Here is a 21303-nt window from a genome sequence, read left to right as displayed (position 1 = left end):
CCCCCCTCCTTCTACGAGGCCACTGTAGTCCTCATAGCCAAAGAAGGTAAGGACCCAGAACAATGTGACTCCTATAGACCCATATCACTTATAAACACGGATGCTAAAATATTTGCTAAAATACTGGCAAGTAGGCTAGCTAAGGTAGCCCCCCTGCTAATACACGCGGACCAGTCAGGCTTTATGCCAGGGAAATCTACCTCTCACAATCTCAGGAGGGTCTATACTCATCTGCAAACAAAACATGACAACTGTGGCTCACGTGCCTTGGTCTCACTAGATGCGGCCAAGGCATTTGATTCGGTTGAATGGCCTTACTTATGGGAAGTGCTGAGGAAATTTGGCCTTGGACCTCAGTATATTAGCTGGATCCAACTGCTATACAAAAAGCCAAAGGCCCGTATTAAAATCCATGGTACTCTCTCTGACTCTTTCCCCCTCCATAGAGGTACCAGGCAGGGCTGCCCCCTGTCGCCACTATTATTCGCCTTTGCCATTGAACCACTTGCCCTGCAGATACGACAGTCCCCCGACATAATAGGCTATAAATTGTACACTATGGAAGACAAGCTTGCCCTATATGCAGACGACTTGCTACTCTTCCTAGCCGATACCTCCGCTTCCCTACGGGCAGCACTGCAGATACTCTCCCTATTTGGCAGCTACTCAGGCCTCCGCATCAACAGAGCCAAATCAGTAATTCTCCCAGTAGACCCCGTACAGAACCCCCCTGCAGATACCCATGGCCTGCGCTGGGTTACCAAATTCCAATACCTTGGCATCCAAATCTCACCCTCAACCGCACCATATGTTGCAGATAACATTGTACCTCTCATAGCCCAGCTCAAGACCACAATAACCTTCTGGGCCAAACTCCCTCTCACACTATGGGGAAGAATAAATCTGTTTAAAATGATCTACCTCCCCAAATTTTTGTATAAACTGCACAACTCACCTGTCTGGGTCACTAAAAAGATCTTCCAGAGAATTAACTCACTACTGATCCCCTTCATATGGGCCAACAGAACCCCTAGAATATCATGGAAAGCACTAACAGCTCCACTATCAGATGGGGGACTGGCACTTCCACATCTACACCTATACTTCCTGGCTAGCCAACTATATTATGCACACGCCTGGATTCATACTGACGGGAAGGACCCAGGTATCCTTATCCTATCACACCAAGCCGGCTCACTGGAAGTAGTCCAGAATGCCGCATACAAAAAGCCCTCAGACTATCCCAAATGCCCCACCACTGTTACCGTCCCAGTTAAGGCTTGGAAACTTGCAACTAAGTTACTACAATGCCCTACTCCCCCCATTTCCCCCTTTCTCCCTCTATGGAACAACTCTAATCTGCCGCACCTGCAGGGCCTCCAAGATGTCCAGTACTGGGCTCAAAAGGGCATCAACTACCTAGGTGATATCCTGGACAATGGGAAATTCCCTACCTTGGAACAGCTCCGAGATAAGTTAAATAGACAAGACCTTCAGGTATTCCGCTATTTTCAGCTTCGACATGCCTTCAAAGCCCAATTCACAACTTTGGAGCCAGAACTTACCCCCTCGAATCTAGAGTCAACATTAAGAAACCCCCAAACAGGTAAATTAACCTCTAGACTATACAAAACTCTGCTCAACTCCATCCCGCCCCCCTTTAACACCGCTCGCCGTAAATGGCAGCAAATAACCCCAAACATGACCAATGAGCACTGGAGCGAGACCACAGAAGTATTATATACCGACCTGATCTCACTCCGGGATAGATTAGTACAATACAAGTTCATCCACCAACTCTATATGACACCCATTAAACTGCAAAAAATGGGACGTAACCCTGAGGCTACATGCCCCAGATGCCATCAGGCAGGGTCCTCCTTTCTACATCTAGCCTGGGAATGCCCACCAATCCAGAGATACTGGTCCAAGATAATAAAATACATGGTCGACAACCTGGGGTTCCCCAACCTATGCACACCAGAAATATGCCTACTGGCCCAGCTTGAGGACCTTGTGCCTGACAACAAAACTAGATCCCTCCTCCGCACTATCCTATACTATGCTAAAAAAGCGGTAATATTAAACTGGCTGGGAAACAACGTTCCCACAGTGAAAACATGGCAGACCCTTATTAACACCGCTCTACCCTCTATCAGAATCACATATGAAGCCCGGGGGTGTCCTGCTAAATTTGAAAAAATCTGGTTCCCATGGCTGGAACTAAATCCCGGCACACCTGCAGGAATATGAGGCCCCCAGACTACTAAACTTCACACTCAACATGGAGGACTATGCTAACCTGTTCTAACCCTCTCAGAATAAGAATTGCCATGTGCCTGTTCTAGAGTTCATATCTCTGTACTGTATGTCTCCTTTTTCCAAAATCTCTGTATAACACCGTGCACATTACTATATGTAACTTGGATTTGTGGCAAAAATTGTGTATCTCCGTTGCTCCCTCCTCCCTTCCCCTTCCTTATCCCTCCCTCCCCCCTTCCCCTTTGTTACAAAACAATAAAAAATTATACTATAAAAAAAAAAAAAAATCAATGAGCAAATATTGAAGCCCTCTGTGTCACGCACGGTATCCCAAACTCAGAACAAAAGCCAAGGTCCCGGTCTGAGCTCACTCTTCTGCCTATAACAGCCACCTTTCACTTCGGGAGGAGCCCTCCGCTACTCGGGTGCCGCCAGGACTTATTGTGAGAGGACCAGGGCAAATGTTCTGAGCAGGCAAGGGAACCTAGCGTATTGCAGAATTTGGGATTAAGAGATGAAGGGATCAGGCCGAGGTCAAACCAAACGGGCAGCGAAGTACAAAGTCAGTGCAAAGTCAGGCAAGGGTCAAAACACGAATCAGAGACAAGTAGCAGTGAAACAAGAACCAGGAGGCGAAACCGAAGTTGGGCACTGAAAATACCTAGAGGGACCTTTAAATATTTGAATTTGGCGCCAGCGCGATGACGTCATGCGCACGCCGGACTTTAAAAGGATACGTGCGCACCTTCGCGCGCCAGAAGAGCAGAGGACGCGCATCGACGCGCATGGAGAGGCGGGCGTCCCCGCCAATTAGGTAATATTACACTCTGTATTTGAATAATGAACATTACATAATTACAGAGCAAACACTACACCAAATCAATGCTCTTGCCACAGTTTTCCCAGTATTTGCCCTTGGCCAGAGTGCTCTGAATTCGAGTTGGTTGGTGTGTACAATAGCCTTTATATCCAAAGTGATGGTTGGAAAACAGTCAAGGTCTGCTGGAAGATGCTGGGATCTGTAGTTAAAGAAGTGAGAAACCTTTATTTTTATCATAGGGCCTCTGCACAGGCCCACCGCTTCTCTCCATAACTGCACCCAACAGAACTGAAAATAGCCGTGCAGCTGGGGAGAGGTTGTGGTGAAATAGATGTATTGCTAGAGTAGGAACCTACGGGGAGTGGTTTATCCCAAGTAAATACATTCTGTATACAAAAAATCAAACCTTATTATAGAATGAACATGTGGCCATATACATTGGTAAAAGATATACAAAAGACATATTTCTAATGAAGAATGAGACCAAAATCAATTTTGCGCACAAAAGAATATATTTATATTACAAACTCCATTCTATATAGGTTAAGAAGGATTCTGTCACAAGCTTCTATTTTTTCATGGAAATCTAGCTGGAATATGCTATTTATTTACACCATTATATTTTTTGTTCAAGTTTTGCTTTACATAATTCATAATAAAGTAGCTTTACACATAACTGCTGACAGAATGCTTGTTAAACTGTACAGAATGGAGTTTGTAATATAATGATAATCTTATGCTCACAAAATTGATTTTGTTCTCTTTCTTTACTAATATGCCTTTTTGTATATTTTTTTCCAGTGTATATGGCCACACATTCATTCTATGTACTGGGGATTGTTTCTGTATACAAAATGTATTTTTGTAGACAAAATGTGTTTGGGACTAATAGCACCCCATAAGAACCCATACAACAATGTTATGAACTATATAACCAGACCTTATCATTAAGGATTGTGGGAGTAATAATTCACAGCCACTGGGTCATAGAACTCCCATCACTGGGTTGCCATAACTGTTTTCCCAATGTCTAATGATTTGTTTTTATTTGACAGCTCTGAAGGTGTCTATACGGGAAGTGAAAAAGGACAATGGAGACCGCAAGTTGCTCCTCCGAAAAAAGAAAGCTCTGAAGAAAGGACCAATTCAGAAAAAAGATCTAAAGAATGGCGCCAACTGTCCTTGTCACCAGCTGGATCAACTGAAGGGACAGTTCCTGGTCTTGGGCCGAAAGGTGAAGTCTCAGCATCTCCTGACTGCAATACACAAATGGGACAAGACCAACCGAGAGTTTAACCGCTTCATGCGCAAGGTCAAAAAGAGCAAGTGCCTCAAACCGCTCACAGCCCCCCATTAAAGACAGTTCTGTGTGCACCACAAACACCCCTCTAATGCTCAGAACTCCACCGAGGGGGTATACAATGAAACATGGCAGTACCCTTCCAAATTCTGTGGAAAGACTGCAAGAGATGTAGAAGTCTGTATAAAAACTGTGGAACAGGGCGTGGTCATACTTCCGAGGGTGCCATACCCAAGCAATGCAAATACCCCCGCATCATGTTCTCTAAAGGCTCTTCCTTCTCCATCACCAAATCCCTTACAGGCCAATGCCTTGTGAACAGTTGGGTTATTGGGTTATACACGCTGCCTGTATGAAGATGTTCTCTTAGCATTGTGTGCAATGTCATTATCAGTATCTAATGTACACCTTAATTCAGTCACTTAGTAAGTCAGATGTTCATCATGTTCTTCAATAAACACTGTGTATTCTCTCATTAGTAATGGCAATGTGATGAACTTTCTTTGGATACTGGGGCAGAATGTATGGAGAAAGCAAATGATCAAAATAGCTTCACAGTAGTTTTTATTTTAGCTACCTTCTGCTTAAAGGGATGGTTCACCTTCAGGTTAACTTTTAGTATTCTATAAAATGAGCTACCGGCCTTCTTCCTACTCTTTCCAGATTTCAAATGGGGGGTCAGTGACCCCAGAAGCAAAGAAATAATTGCTCTCTGAGGCTACAATTTTATTGTTATTGTTCATTTTTATTGCTTATCTTTTTATTTAAGCCCTCCTCTATTCATATTCCTGTCTCTCTTTCAAATCACTGCCTGGTTGCTAGGTTAAGTTGGACCCTAGCAACCAGATAGCTGCTGCAATTCTAAACTGGAAACTGCTGACGAAAAGCTAAATAATTCAAAAACCGCAAATGATAAAAAAATTAAGACCAATCGCAAATTGTATGAGAATATCATTCTCTACATCAGTGCTGTCCAACTGGCGGCCCGCGACCCCCCTCTGTGTGGCCCCCCACCTGTCTGGCTGCTTTGATGGCTTACTCTTGTGTAAGCTTTAAATGGTATCAGTACTGTGATTAACTGCCCCCCTGCATGGTTCTCACCTCAGATTCAGGCTGTAATCAGGCTGTATTGTTTAAATATGTAATTCCCTGTGTTGTTCACACTTTTTAATCTCTGCATTGTTCACCCCCTGCAGTGTTCACACCTCAGGCTCAGGCTGTAATCACCCCCATTGTTCCCCTGTTCACACCTCAGGAGCAGTAGAAACCCACAAATAATCCCTGCACACTACAAAAAGAACATATACTGAGGTGGTACTGCAATTAAAAAGTTTTTTAATATATAGTTATTGTGCAGACTGTAGGAGCAGTGCCAGCATTGTGTCACTGTATGCTGCCTGCGTGTGCCATACACACAGGCATCATAGGGCAAGCAGAGTATGGCACACACAGGCAGGGTAGGGAAGGCAGAGTATGGCACACACAGGCAGAGTATGGCACAAACCAACCAAGAATGGCAAACACAGTGAAAGTATAGCCCACGCAGGCAAGGTAGGGAAGGCAGAGTATGGCACACACAGGCAGGGTAGGGAAGGCAGAGTATGGCACACACAGGCAGGGTAGGGAAGGCAGAGTATGGCACACACAGGCCAAGTATGGCACAAACCAGCCAAGTATGGCACACAGGCAGGGTAGGGAAGGCAGAGTATGGCACACACAGGCAGGGTAGGGAAGGCAGAGTATGGCACACACAGGCCAAGTATGGCACAAACCAGCCAAGTATGGCACACAGGCAGGGTAGGGAAGGCAGAGTATGGCACACACAGGCAGGGTAGGGAAGGCAGAGTATGGCACACACAGGTATGGCAGGTTTTTGCTGTACTACAACCATTAATATGGGTATGGTCATGTGATAACATGGGTGTGGTTTCAAGCGGGTGCGGTTTCAAAAAGGGGAGTGGTCAAAACTGGCTTCCATTATCGGCCCTCCACCATGTAGGTCGGAAAAATTCCGGCCCTCGGTACAACAGAAGTTGGACAGCACTGCTCTACATGATACTAAAAGTTATTGTAAAGGTGAACAACCCCAAATTCCTCTTTATCTGCCCTCGGGACTTGGGTGAAATCACATATTCACCATATGCAGCTAAGATTATATGTTCCTTAGGCAGGGTCAGACTGGGCCAGAGGGACACTGGGAAAGAACCTGGTGGGTACCCGGTCATGGCAACGGATAAGGTACGCATGGGGGATGGGGAGGGGAAGGGGCTGGTAGCAACCCCAGTGGGCCTCTCACATCCCAGTCCAACCCAGTCCTTAGGGACTTTTTAACATCATGCATGTTAGTCAGTGAGGGTAAAAAGTCTGCTGTTGACTGAGGTCCATTAAGGGTGAAGACACACAGAGCTACTTATAGGAGCTACTTTTTCACTGCTACTAAATTCCAGAAGATACCCTTAAATAGACAATACTGAGAATTGCCTCTGCTAAAACACATGCATCAGTAAATGATCAGCATTGTCTGTTTTAGTAGCCGTGACAAGTAGCTGCTACCAGTAGCTCTGTGTGTCTCCACCTTTAATCGTTTGCCAGAAGAGCTTGTTTTCCTGTGTCCTCTCCTTTTAGACAAAATGAAACAATGGACAGGTTTTCCAGCATCAAGGTATATTGGCACATAAATTTGTTTTGTAGCCCACAGATCAGTGGAGTATCAACACTGACGCCTAGTGACAAAACGCATAGGGCGGAGCTATGTTTCTACACCCAGCCTCATTTCCACATCCACGTGTTGAGTGCCCGTAGTGGGGGTTTCCAAATGCAGTTAGAAGTTACTACTTGCTGCTCCCATATATTGTATGCATGGCCTAAGCACTACTTGGCAGATGGAATGGTATCTGCTGTAAATATGCCAAAAAATTTAGCTTTTTGCAACTGATTATTCATTAACACATTTGAATGCTGAATGTATGTATACAAGAAGAGGCATTGAGCATAGACACGTATGGTGGTGTTGAACTAGAATTCCTCAGAAGCAAGTGTAATGGGTGGAAATGGATTGGCTGTTTGTGGCTCCGCCCACTTGTTCTAACCCTGAATATGTGGTCAGCTAGAGACTGTGCAAAGTTTGGGAACCCTGACATAAATAGTGTGAGAAAAGCAGCATTTTAAATTTAAACCAAAAAAAATTAAATAAAGCAGTCTGATTGGCTGTTGATGGCTCCACCCACTTTTTAAAACCTAAAAATGCAGTCCCCTAGTGGCCCTGGTGTCAATACAGTGAGAATGGCAGCACGTTGAATTTCCTCATTGAAAATCAATAGTTAAAATCTGATTGGCTGTTGGTGGCTCCACCCACTTTTTCTAACTCTGAACCGCAGTTACCTGGTGACTAGCTCTGCAAAGTTTGGGGACCTTAGTATTAATATTTAAAGAATGGCAGCAGTTTAAATTTAAGCATATGAAGTCTATAGGTGAAATCTGATTGGCTGTTGTTGGCCCTGCCCACTTTTCTAAACTTGGAATGTAGTCACCCAGTGACAAACTGTGCAAAGTTTGGGGACCCTAACATTAAACATGTGAGAATGGCAGCAGTTAATATTTTCCACAAAAAACAATGAAAGAAATGTGATTGGCTGTTGGCGGCCCCACCCACTTTTTCTAACCTTGAGTACAAAGTCACCCAGTAACTGACTGTGCAAAGTTTGGGAACCCTGGCATCAAACCAATAAAATTCAATAGGTGATATATGATTGGCTGTTGGTGGCCCCGCCCACTTTTTCAAAACTAAAACTGCATTCCCCTAGTGACTAGCTGTGAAAAGTTTGGGGACCATGGGGTTAATACTGTGAGACTGACAGCAGGTTGGATTTCCCCATTGAAAGTCAATAGGTAAAATCTGATTTGCTGTTCACAGCTCCGCCCACTTTTGGGCATCCAATAATCATCATATTTTCATTCAGGCTGAACCCCATGACTATGTGATTCAAGTTTGAGGAGTGTAGCCTCAAAGCTGTAAGTTTGGCAGCAGTTTCAATTTCCCCATAATAGTCTAAGGGTGAAATTTGATTGGCTGTTGTTGGCTCCTCTTACTTTGGGGTCATCCAACAAATGTTGCCGTTCCATTCGGGATGACCCCATTATTATGTTATTCAAGTTTGGGGGGTGCAGCTTCAGAGCTGTAAGACTGGCAGCAGTTTGAAAATCTTCCCTGTCAAAGTCAATGGGGAAATTGGGGGGTTCGGAGCGGCGCCACAAAAAAACGGGGGGCGCAATTGCTTAGAAAAGCACAAGCAACCTGCTCCGCTATAGGGTGAAGAAGTGTGGGGTGTTCGGGTGTTGCACCCCTAAAACTGTAGGAGGAGTAGCGTTTAGACAATGGGGGGCGCTAAGAATAAGAAGAAGAAGAGGAAGAATCAGCTGAAGGGGAAGAACAGTCTGTGGGTTCCAACCCAACACAATAACTCAAACCATTACAAACCTGTATGTATGAATGTATATTGCAAAGTTGCTTAGAATTAGGATTTTTTTTATTCAGCAAAAAAAATATTTTTGGGGTTGATATATCCTTTAAAATAAAATGTACTGTTGGCCTGAACTGGTACAACTGGTGTGTTTGTGTCAAAAACGCTGCTATGGTTTATATAAATAAGCTGCTGTAGCCATGGGGCAGCCATGTAGGATCCCAGTGCTGGCCAGTGTGGGACTGGGTGCCAGGTGCCACCAGTAAGCCTTAGACTATGGGCCCAGTCTCCAAACTATTTTTCCTTCTCTGCACTCGCAATATTTATTCTCTTAATCACTTCCCCATACATATTATTATTTATTCTTCCTTCTATTTATTTTCTTTATTCTCATATAGAAATAAGTAGTGATGAGCGAATCTGTCCTGTTTCGCTATGCCATAAAATTCGCGAAACGGCAAGAAAATTCGCAAAACGCATTTGTTGCCTGCGTCTATTTTTTTGTCGCTCACGTCTATTTTGTCGCCTGCGCTTTTTTGACTCAACCGAGCCCAATTTTTACGCAACCGCGCCCTATTTGACTTGACCGCGCCCATTTTGACGCACGACAAAAAAAAATCTGTGCAACAAATTTTTTCACAGCTAATTTTCACAGGACATTTGAGAAGCAATTCACCAATGGGGAAATGCGGTAATTCGCTGCAAATCCATGCCTGGTGAAAAAATTCGCTCATTACTAGATACAGGTATGGGATCCCTTATCCGGAAACCCGATATCCAGAAAGCTCCGAATTACGGAAAGGCCGTCTCCCATAGACTCCATTTTAATCAAATAATTCAGATTTTTAAAATTGATTTCCTTTTTCTCTGTAAAAATAAAACAGTGCTTTGTATTTGATCCCAACTAAGATATAATGAATCCTCATTGGATGCAAAACAATCCTATTGGGTTTAATTACTGTTTTAATGATTTTTTAGTAGACTTAAGGTATGAAGATCCAAATTACGGAAAGACCCCTTATCCGGAAAAATACCCTTGGTCCCAAGCATTCAGGATAACGGGTCCTATACCTGTATAAGGAATGGCCATGGTATAGGCATACAAGGCAAATGGCTGGGTGGGCAGGAAGGCCCCCTAACACCTGGGCGCACTGGGAGTTTTCCTGGTATCCCCTGATAGGCCAGTCCGACACTGGTGCTGGATTTGACTTTTTCTCAATCCAAATGCATTAAAGTTAATGGGAGTTTTTATTGGGGGGGGGGGGTGATTTTTCTCACAGTCTTTTTAGATTTTTTTTTGGTGTGAATTTTAACCCCAGTTTTGTGAAAGAAAATTGTCAGATGTGAAAAATGGAAAATTGGAATTTCAGCACAAATCCAAACCTGGCAAAAAAATCACTCATCACTAGTAGTGACCCCTATACTTCCCACCCACCCCTCACACTGAAGGAGCTATCACTGGGGCATAACTGCCCACTGGAACCTGCCCAGATACTGTATCATTAAACCGACAAATGAAGTGATCCGGAATCAGAAGCTTTGGTGATGGACCCTTGGCTTTCTGTGCCTATAACACAGGAAACAGGATCTGAGTTGTCATTTAATTAAATATCATTAAATATCAGTCAGGGTATAATAATACTATGAAGACTATATATATATATCATATACTGAAAGGTTATCAGAGAGTATGCACCAGATATCTGGCAATCATTTGATTTGGAACAACAGACTTTGGTTGTCATTGGCCATTGCTAACCACTGTGATGTCATACACCGCTTGTGAAAGCACAAGCTTTGGTTGCTATTGGTTACAATTGTGATGTCATTACAGACCCTTGGCTGTCTGCCTGCGCAGACACCAACTTGTCATTTGATTTTTTCAGCTTGCTGAGGTAAGTATCACAAACCACCAAAAGAAAGGAAATTAGTGTAAACTTACTCAACATAACCAGTATTTTCATTGGTTTTTGCTATATTAGCAGATTTAGACAGTTGAATTCTAATATAGAGAGTGTCGTTGACATCCATTTATTTTGGGTTTAGAGCCTTTTTAACACAATAAAGAGAGAGCGCTATAGATACATATTTATATATATATATTATTTATTTTTTCTTGTCTCCATAGGAAATCAAACGATTGCTACAATGAACACCATAGCAACAAAAATTCGGAATTTATTTCATTGTTTTTTTTCACCTTTTAAAAAGGTAAATCTCTTATTAATATTATTCCTTATAATGCGTTATTGAGGTATCAGTACCAGTGTCCCTGTGTGCGTTATTGATTAGGTAAAGGTACAGCCAATGATGTATGATAGAAGCGAGAGAGCTAAACTGTTGTTTTATATATGCTAGAAACATACATTAAGAGCCACTTTAGACTCAGTTATAAATATATGTCATATATATATCAAATACACTTGCAAGTCGATTGCTCACTTATTAATGCGATAAAAAAAATCTCGAATATCCCTAATTTTCAAGTTTACAAACTGGAATAAAATTCAAATATCTCAAATTGACAATATGGCTTGCCTACGGCAACTCCCATTGACTTCTACAGAAGCTTTCATGTAGTTTTACATTCGAGTCGTCAGTTTTTTTGCACTTAATAAAGACCAGACATTCAAGGTTTTTGAATCATAACTTATATTTAAGTTTTTTTTAGCGCAAAAAGACTAAAATTCTAAAAATATATCAAACTCGAACGTTGATAAATCTCTCCCTAAATGTGCACCATAAACCTTTAAATGACTTGTTTCACTAGAAACTGCTAATGTAGATTTTCTCTCTTAATTAGAAATCAAAGAAGAAAAGAAGAAAAGAACTAGAAGAAGAATCTAAGGTAGGCAGGAGAGAAGTTAGTACTTATAGAATACAGTTCTCTGCATTTCCCCGCACTGCCTTTCGTTGCATAGTAGAGATCAATATGGCCATACACGGGGCAATTTCAGCTGCTTTTATGGGTCCTTTAGACCGATCCGTCGGATCAGGGACTGCATTGGCTTGTTAAAGCTGCTATCAGCATCCTCACCATCACTTCCTCTGGGGACTGGGTGGCGGGAAATCCAAACACCTGTCAAAATCTCCTGCTCAGTCCCCAGTGGAGATGTGGCCACTGGGCGGCATGCCGCCCCCCCCAAACTTTGCTGCCCCCCCCAAGCACATTGGTCATACCCCTAAGCCCTGATTCCCTAGTTCTTACTTTTTTATGCTATAAAATCATAACACTGTTTTTTTTCTTTTTAATCGCAAGACTTTGGAAAATTCCACAGATATTGTCTGCCAGGTAAGCAGAAAACAAAGTTTGTAAAGTAAAGATATTGATTTCAACTATTTATTTTGCAACCTTGCCTTATAAAATATTGGATATAGTCACCTCCCTACACAGCTGATTGGACTTAAATCTTGTTTTATTTTTTTTCTTTACCACTAGGAACCTCAGGAACCCGTGGAAATTATTGTGCAGGTAAGCAGAAAAGAAGGGGCACTTGGGCCCAACACCTCTAGTCCAGCCTGGACAGATAATAGAATTCCCATGATCTTTAGCTCCCACCCTACAGGTTTGGAATGAGCGGTGCTGATGCCCTAGTGTTACACTGATGTATAGATGAGATATTCTTTTAGACCTTAGAACCAATAGTCCAATAGAACTGATCTGATTTTTCCTCTTTTAAAACAGACGGTGGAAAAGTCCAATGAGGAAACCTTTCAGGTATGGAGAAACCACATGAATAATGTGATTCTAAATCAGAGCATTTTGTGCAGCTTTTCTACAGTTTATCTTATAGTGACACTTACTGTATAATGTTGTCTGTATTTTATAACATTTTCACATTGCTACAAAGGCACATGTAACCATAATACCTTATAAATATACACATATGCGTGGGGACATTTGCTTCTCAATAGCAGGGACAAACTAGTCAAACAGTACCAGGGCCTAGTAACGTCTAGAACTGTGGAATTTACTTTACATTTTTTGCAAAGTTCTCATTCTTGCAATATTTTCTCTCAGCAGAACATACAGGAACCACTAGAGAAACCTAGTGAAGTTGTCATAACAGAAACACCTACTGGTAAGTAAACTGTTATCAATAGCCAAGCTAAATGGGCAAATCTACTGTTGGAGAGGCCATCACATTTACAGTTGCTTCTAATTCAACTGGAAATGTAACTGGGCATTCAATGCTGACTGCTGATTGGTTGCTATGTTACTATTCATGGGTCCAGTTGGAACCAGGCTGTTACTGCTCCATGCCTTTAACATTATACTCCATACTTCTTTGGTTTTATTGGAAGAACTTTCTCTATAACCACAACCTTTCCTGTGTATTAATTCAGCAGTGGTACAGTACTGCAAAGTTCCCAGACCTAACTATTTTAGACCACAAATGGGGTCCATTTCAAGAATAAAGCAACTGACAGGTCAAATGATTTAGAGACCAAACTGTTTGTAGCTTGCCTGTTAGAGTTAATAAGACTTTGCCAGCTGTCAGAAAAGTGTTGCTAAATAAATCTGCCCCATAACTACCCTGTGTATCCTCCAATACTACATGCAATTCAGCCAAAATATGTTAAACAAGTGTGTCTTGTGTTAGGGTCGTACATTATTTGGCTTTATTCTAAATGTATCCATTGCTAGTCAGTTCTTATAGGCATTGCTTTCCAAATTGTCATTGGTCTTCATTTTTGAAATTCTTTATGGATTAGTTACTTCAATTTTAGTAAGTAGCTCTCCAGTTTGAAGTTATCCATTTGATATCTGGCTGCTAGGGTTCTCTTTACCCAATCAGCCAGACAGTGGTTTGAATGAAAGGATGTATGGAGAGAGCCTGAAGGGAAAGATCAGTGATCAGGGATATCACTGACAATAAAATCCAGCCTCAGAATGAATATGCTTTTCTGGTTGCCAGTTGTTGACCCTGAATGCAGTGGTAGAATAGAGAGGCAAAAAAAATGTTGACCAATTGCAATTTGTCTCCAAATTTCAATGTTTTTATCATGTTAATATTACACTAAACTACCATTATTAGCTAGTGTGACTTGCAGTAACTAATCTACAATCTCTTTTGCACACAGTTTCTTCTGTATGGGAAAATTGTCTCCCTTCTGTACAGAAAACTATACAGAAATCAAAAGAACGTCTGAAACGCAGGAGAGCCTTCAAAGCCAAAGTTGAAGCTGCAATTGAGGTAAGTGATGTTCCTGCACCAGGGATTTGTTTATCTCATGCTGTAAATTTACATATAACATTAGAACAATAAAAACATCATTATTTTTACACAGCCCTGGTCATTATATGCAGCGCTGCACAGCGCGTCCCTCCCCTCAGTTTGGTGCCTGAGGCACAGGGAGAGTAAGTGACTTCCCCTACGGTACAATGAACTGACATAGAAAAGGAACCCGGGTAGGAGTGCCCGGGGATAAGGTCCCTATATACTACACATAAGAACCACATGATCCCATGCAAGTAACTGTATTCTGTAAAATAAAGTTATTAAGGAATTATTTTGTTATTTTCCTTTCAGAAAGAGAACATATTCTGGCTTCAATATGAATATCCTGCCATCAGCAATGGCCTAAAAAGAAGAGGATGGTTGGAGAAAACAGCTCCTACCTTTAGTAAGTCTGCTTAGAAAATATACATTTTTTCAAGGGTGGTAGTTATTGAATTGCTAATGGTAAATATTCCTCTGGAGATCAGTACATTTAAGCTTACAGGAATCTGCCCTGGGGTTCCATGAGCACAACGTAGGTTAGATAGATTTAGATATAAAAGCCTGGAGTTGGTGCCAGTGGCATGAACGTTGTTTTCAGGTTTATCTTCCAGTGTCTGAGCTGAAAGGTTCTCATGTATACACACCCATAGGCCAACAGGACTTGTATCTGCTTCTGGAAAATTATCCAGGGAAGAACCAAGTCTTCTATAGTCTACATTAGAGATGTCCAACCTGTACAACCTGCAACAATTCTCATGGCCCTTATGGCCTTCAGTGCAATGAATGCATAATGAGTGAAAACTTTTTTTTTTACACATTTTTCTACATTACCCTGATGATATCATTAAAATTCTTAGAAAGAATTGCAAGGCCACAGCCCACTGAATAGGTAATAAACTGAATGCAACTGAGGGGGGCGGTTGGCCCAGAACAATAAAAGGCAATATTTCAAGCCATCCTGGGCCAATAAAACTACAGTTTCACAGTTTATAGCCCACTTTGTATAAATGTTTGTCCCAGGCAGGCTGACTCGGTGAGAAAGGTTGTTTTGTTACATGTTTGAGCAGTCTTGATCATTAATTAAAATTCTTTGTCATTAGTATGAATAGTATGATGTTCCCTAATGTACCTGGGATATATGGTCAGTATCTGGGGGCAGTGGAACATTATTGAGCAATATAATATAATGCTGATATGATACTGATACAGTGTTTTTTCCTTAACAGATGCTGGTGCCTTTAACACTACATTCTCTGATCCAAGCGGGTCCTATGAATATAAGGTAAATTCATATCAGTGTTAATACAAGCCAAAGATCTCAGTAAACTATGTGTGCATAATATTAATCAACTCATGGATATGGTCAGTAGGTACAATGGACCAATTAAATTGAACGATTGCCATATTGTGGCTGGCATCGTCATTGCTTAACCCAGAATAGAAAGGCACATTTACCTGTATCTTCCCATAGCTAAATATTTTTTTACATGGACTTAAGGGGCCCTTTATGTTCTCCAGTTCTTTGTACTGGTCCATTAAAGTGCATGATGTCGGAGGTGCAGAGGGGCCAGGCAAATTAGCAAGCTACAGTACTTAGTGCAACTTCATTGCAGAGTATGATTCAGTATAACTAGGGTTTCTTGGCCGCTGTTATGCCCCTGGGGTAGAGGAAGTCATATGATGCACTAAGATAACATTTGCTAGCATGTTTTAATGAGCAGGCCTTGTATAAATGACAATGTGTATATTTTCTGTTTCTTATTTCAGATGACGCTTTGGTATGATGTACAACCCAACCTTATCTGGTCAAGTCCTTATTTCAACCTTGGAGATCTGAATGAGGATCAGATGATCAATAATTTTAATTATACAAGATGCTTCACAACCAAGGTGAACTTCTATAGTTACTTACAATGACATATAGCAACCATTCAGATCTTTATGGCTGTTTTTACCCATCCTTGTTCCAACTGCACACAGTCATTTGCTATAATTGTACATACACATTTAATATACTGAAAATATATCATGAAATATGTCTTCTATGCACTAGGTTGGTCTGTGCCTCAGTTTAAGGAAACTGCCTTGGTTTGCCAAAGAAGATCCACACACTTTCTACCCTCGTTGCCACATAGTGGCAGAGGAAAGGCAAGAATTCATTGGTAAGTGTGCCTAGAATGGCATGGCATTACATTCGGGGGTATTATCGCTTCTGGAATCTAGGCTTTATACCTTTTGTAACCAGAGTAGTATGATGTTATTCTTGAAACAACAAATGTATTTTTTTAATAAAAGTAATATTGGTGTGTAAGGCCCATGTCAGTGCATTGTGTTTGATTCTGACCTGATTACAGCTACTGAGCTGTGCCTTTGTACTTTAATGCAAAGGAAAATAAATCCAAGGTATTGCCTGCTTAGAAATACAGTACAAAGTGCCACCTCTCCTTAGAAAATAAAATTGGCCCTGTTTGTACTGACAGTTACAGTTAGTCTCATCTCAGGGTTAAACAGCATATTCTAACAAAGACCTTGCCTTTATTTAGATGACTACAGATTGACTGCTGCTCGTAGTATCCTGAAATGGGTTTTGAGAGTCAATGGGAAATCTTTGAGAGATGAAGAGGTTATTCCCGAAGAGAGTGAAAAGGAAGCAAGCACTGCTATGTGCCTGACAGGTAAGGGAAAAGCAGGGCCTGTGGGTAATATCTGCAGCTGCATTGGTAACAGATACGGCAGCTTATTGGCCCATGTATGGGGCTCTCAGATGGGCCTATCCAACCAATAACTGGCCAGATATTAATTGGGCAGGTTTAAAATCCTGCTGGGGGAGGAGCACAATAACTTATTGATGTGGTCCTCACCCCAACGGCTTCATCCCGCAATATGATTTAGTCATTAGGCCTTAGGCCAAACAATCAGATTAATTCAATGTCACTACCTCAAGGTGGGCATATCAGGGAAAGATCTACTCATTTGATGACCTTGTCATACAAGTGGATCTCTCGGTGTATGGTCACCTTTAGGCTCATCTCCTGGTTAATTATATTCTAACAAAGATCTTTCTTTAGATGGCGTAAGCAGGACTGCCACTCGTGTCCGTAAATGGTTTTTGAGAATCAGAAGAAAGAGAAAGAGCACTTCTGTCTCCCTGCCAGGTAAGGGAAGAGCAGCGCCTCTGGGTAATATCTGCTGCAGCACTGGTCACAGAACTTGATAGTTACTTCTAGAATTAATACAATACATTATAATAATACCGTAACACCTTACTCTATTCATAGTGTAAGATTATACTTGGAATATGGTTTTCCAACCGATTCCATTTATTGTTCTCCCTTCTTATTGATCACCTCCTCTTATATTCTTTTCTGCAGATGCTAAGATGAGCGATCCTGGCCATGAAAGAACTGTTCCAAATGATATTATAGTAACAGCCCTTCTGGCATGCAAGATGCATCTCGACACACTGGAACATAAAAACATAGACGGTGACTTAGAGCCCGTAGAAGCTCAGGTGGCTGCCCGTTGGAAAGCATTTCTACCTGACTACTATAAAGTTGTACAGTAAGTAATGTCAGATGGAACCATTCATGGGAATTTAGATTTAAATAGAAATTTGTTGTAGGAAAACAATGACACTGGGATTGTGAACAAATGATTTCCTAGCAATAATTTAGTATTATAGTGTCTAGAAGAGATAATAAAGCCAGTGAGATGTGATACAAAATACAGGTTCCTTGCTGCATTGCAGAGCATTTAATCAAGGGACAAACTAGACGGAATGTAGCTTATTAGGTCTCATACAGAGCACATAGAAGAGAGATTAGTTGTAGATAAAAGATGCATTGATATATATATATTATAATACTCTCCATGAAAAATATACTCTAATAGAGTGCCGAGTATTAATTATAACTCCCTCCCAACCCTGCCTTGTATTGTTACAGTGACGGCGCTCACATACAGAATTCTGAGATGTATGTAGAACACTGCCGCAGTATTTTACGTAAGCTGGAGCCAGTGACCCCACAGCTGGATATTGACGGAGAAAAAAACATCTGGATCTTAAAACCAGGCGCTAGTTCCAGAGGAAGAGGTAAGAGAATCTGCAAAATGGGAATTTATGTGATATGTAGGTGAAAAAAATATCAACTCACTGATGAGAGCTTTTTTATTATGCGCCAAATGATGAATCAAAACACTAACGTTCTGCCCAGGCATTTACTTATGTGACATACGGGGGGCCATCAGGGGGAGAAGGGGGGCTGATGTGCTGGGCCCTGTGCATAACCTCAGCAAAAACTGCCCCAATTTGCATCCAAATTACTGAACTTACATAGAAGCTTGCATAACATACATAGCACACAATGATAGCGCAGAGAAGCATAACAGGGGCAGGAAGGGGCAAACTCCACCGACCACCAATGAATTAAAAAACTTAAAATAAATTCTACTTTCCCCAATGAGCTGACTGACTTAGTCACTGCACTTAGTACTGCACTTATGCTCATTGATGGCCCCATATAAATAACTTGTACAGGGCTCCAAAGTTTCTGATGGAAGCCCTGAACATGTATGATGGCCCTGCCCTTCATTCCGCCCACTCTGTATTTTTTACACATGTTGCGTTGGCCTTACAAGGGTGATGGACATCTCCATAGTTAAGCTATTCCTAATTAGCTGTGCAGTATGTAGGGTTAGTATGGTGTTAAAGGAGTGAAGTGGCTACCATAACTGTTAGTCTAATGCATGTCTGATTTTATTGCTGACATTTCATTAGTTATGAAATCATAGAACGGTGAAATGATTTATGCGAAGATTGATTTTTGCTTTACATGTTATTACAGGTATATACTGCGAAAATCGCATGGAACACATACTTGGTTTAGTGGATAGTGATCCTGAAGTCATATTAAGTGAGAGATGGGTAGCACAAAAGTATGTTGAGAGGCCACTTCTTATACATGAGGCCAAAATTGATCTCCGTCAACATTTTCTAATAACGGACTGGAACCCCTTAACCATCTGGTTCTACAAGGACAGTTTCATCCGTTTCTCATCACAGCCCTTCACACTGGAGAAATTAGACCGGTATGTAGATGGTGCAATGTCTTGCATTCTATTTATTTATTATGTAGTGATGATGTTTGTATGTTACTGAGTGCTTTGTACCCCCTGAGGCTCATTGTTTGATTGTTGTCATTGTTTTTGTCTCTCCAGCGCCATCCATGTGTGTAACAATGCTATACAAAGGGAATTAGAGAATGCGCCAAATCGTCACCCTGACCTGCCTGAAGAGAACATGTGGCACAGTGACGAATTCAAGGCGTACCTTCGTAAAATCGGAAAAGAGCATGTCTGGGACTCAGTGATTATACCAGGGATGAAGAAAGCCCTCATTCATGCTATGCAGGTTTCCCAGGATAAAACAGACTATAGAAAGAACAGCTTTGACCTTTTTGGTGCAGATTTTATGTTTGGAGAAAACTTCCAGCCCTGGCTACTTGAGATCAATTCCAAACCTGATATAAAGCAAGACACATCAGTGATGGACATTCTTGTTCCACCCTTGCTAGAGGACTTACTCCGAGTGGTGATTGACTACAAGAATGACCCTAACTGTGACGTAGGAGGATTTGAGCTGATATATAAACAGGTACGAGCCCTAGGAAACTCACACAATCACAGCTTCCCTATCTCTTCACAGATTATTATTCTCCAACATTGTTGAGATACACATTTACATTGACAGACACAAAGGGGCTCATAAAGGAGAAATATTAAGGCACTCAGCTTAGCCTGGGCAATAGATAATAGTTATAAAGCCCAACCCATAACTAAGTAATACTTTATTTCTCATAAACAAGATTTCTATGAGGTTTGGAAATGCTACTTTGTGTGCAAAATGGAAATCTTATGTTCAATGCTATTAGATTTCTATATTTTAAGTCTAAAATATTTCTGATTTTATAAATTCTAGGCTAAAATTGAAGCCCCTACATATACTATAGAAGACCTGACAGTGCGCGGAATCTCAGTTAAAAATCCTGCACTATAGACAAAACAATCTGGACAATAGAGATTTTACCAGAAAGCAGACAAGTGGGTCCTCTTCCTTTTTCTTGTGAAATCTGTATCTGCTGCACAGAAGATCAAATACAGAGACAAGATGGGTTTGGGAGGTGGGACCAGGATAGAGGACCAACACTAAAGTGTGATCAGCGTTTGAGCGGAGATCCAAGAAGAAACTCCTACATATACTGGAAGATAATTAATAATAATAAATAATGCTTATCAAGATAATTATTAATAATAAATAATGCTTATTTATACATATGTCTCTCGAGGGTTTTCAAAGTTACACATAGCACAGTGAATGTTGCGTGTGAATTAAATGTTAAGCAGGTGTTATAAACCATAAGGCGTTAGAAACTAAAAACTATTAGTAAGATTGATGGGGTAATCTGTTGGAAGCCCCCCACATGCTAAACTGTCTGTTGCTTGCCTGGTGCTAGGGTTGGAATGTGGTGGAACGAGTGGATAGATTATAGATAGGGGCTGGGAAAGATCCAGCGGTCATGGTACACAATGGCACCAAAGCTACTTACTACTAGACAAAACATTATGGGCGAGGACTTCCAAGGTAATTACTACCAGTGCTGATATTACCTGTGCCACCAGCAATGTTAATATTATAAAGATTCATGTGTGGCTGAAAGATTGGTGCAGGGAGGAGGTTTCTGGGCTGGCTAATTTATCAATTGGCTACAGGCTCTTTGTCAGGGATGGGCTGAACCTCAGTGGTGAAGGTGCAGCTGCTTTGGGGGAGAGAATGGTTAGAGGGCCAGGGTGGGGGGTTTAAACTAGGCATGTGGGGGATGGGCAGCAAGTAATTCTATGGAAGATAGGTTAGATGAGGTAGTGGGCATAGTAAGGGAAAATGGGACTGGAGACTAGGTGGGGGTACCAAAAATGGCAGGTAGGACCACAGGTTGTATATACAAAATATACAAGCTTGTACCAGTATTAAATGTATGTTAATAAATGAGAGAAGCCTGACTGGTAAAATGGGAGAGAAGGAGGCACTGGCGCTGGAGCATGTAATTGGCATTGCTGAAACATGGCTGAATGAGTCACATGACTGGCCAGTAAATATAGGGGAATATACTTTGTTTTAGAGGGACATGGTAAATAGAAAAGGGGGAGGGGTACGTTTGTTTATTAAGCAGGATTTAAAAG

At 41.5% G+C, this 21303-nt stretch overlaps 2 protein-coding genes across 2 annotated transcripts; both read left to right on the top strand.

Moving 5' to 3' along the window:
• The first annotated feature begins 6605 nt into the window (after positions 1 to 6605).
• On the top strand, positions 6606 to 17632 carry LOC105946871 (protein monoglycylase TTLL8). The gene is made up of 14 exons (XM_031898219.1): positions 6606 to 6620; positions 11646 to 11690; positions 12102 to 12134; positions 12282 to 12314; positions 12528 to 12560; positions 12867 to 12924; positions 13928 to 14040; positions 14377 to 14470; positions 15294 to 15349; positions 15835 to 15957; positions 16121 to 16229; positions 16611 to 16742; positions 17136 to 17222; positions 17439 to 17632. Exons 1-14 carry the CDS (start codon positions 6606 to 6608, stop codon positions 17630 to 17632), a joined length of 1125 nt encoding a protein of 374 aa, XP_031754079.1.
• Positions 17633 to 18012: 380 nt separating this feature from the next.
• Positions 18013 to 20354, top strand: LOC116409788 (tubulin monoglycylase TTLL3-like). The gene is made up of 4 exons (XM_031899291.1): positions 18013 to 18160; positions 18912 to 19155; positions 19285 to 19720; positions 20045 to 20354. Exons 1-4 carry the CDS (start codon positions 18040 to 18042, stop codon positions 20120 to 20122), a joined length of 879 nt encoding a protein of 292 aa, XP_031755151.1. The 5' UTR covers positions 18013 to 18039; the 3' UTR covers positions 20123 to 20354.
• The last annotated feature ends 949 nt before the right edge of the window (positions 20355 to 21303 follow it).

This window comes from Xenopus tropicalis, chromosome 3 (assembly GCF_000004195.4).
Source record: "Xenopus tropicalis strain Nigerian chromosome 3, UCB_Xtro_10.0, whole genome shotgun sequence".
In the NCBI taxonomy this organism is placed as follows: Eukaryota; Metazoa; Chordata; class Amphibia; order Anura; family Pipidae; genus Xenopus; species Xenopus tropicalis.
This window is presented reverse-complemented; position numbering and strand designations above follow the sequence as displayed.

Excerpts from the sequence above, each read along its gene's own strand:
- LOC105946871 (XM_031898219.1), top strand. Across the intron at positions 12,561-12,866 it reads CCAATGAGGAAACCTTTCAG|AACATACAGGAACCACTAGA; the intron begins GTATGGAGAAAC and ends TTCTCTCAGCAG. Across the intron at positions 15,958-16,120 it reads CAAGATGCTTCACAACCAAG|GTTGGTCTGTGCCTCAGTTT; the intron begins GTGAACTTCTAT and ends TCTATGCACTAG.
- LOC116409788 (XM_031899291.1), top strand. The coding sequence starts at position 18,040 with ATGTATGTAGAACACTGCCGCAGTATTTTACGTAAGCTGGAGCCAGTG. Across the intron at positions 18,161-18,911 it reads CGCTAGTTCCAGAGGAAGAG|GTATATACTGCGAAAATCGC; the intron begins GTAAGAGAATCT and ends ATGTTATTACAG. Across the intron at positions 19,156-19,284 it reads ACACTGGAGAAATTAGACCG|CGCCATCCATGTGTGTAACA; the intron begins GTATGTAGATGG and ends TTGTCTCTCCAG.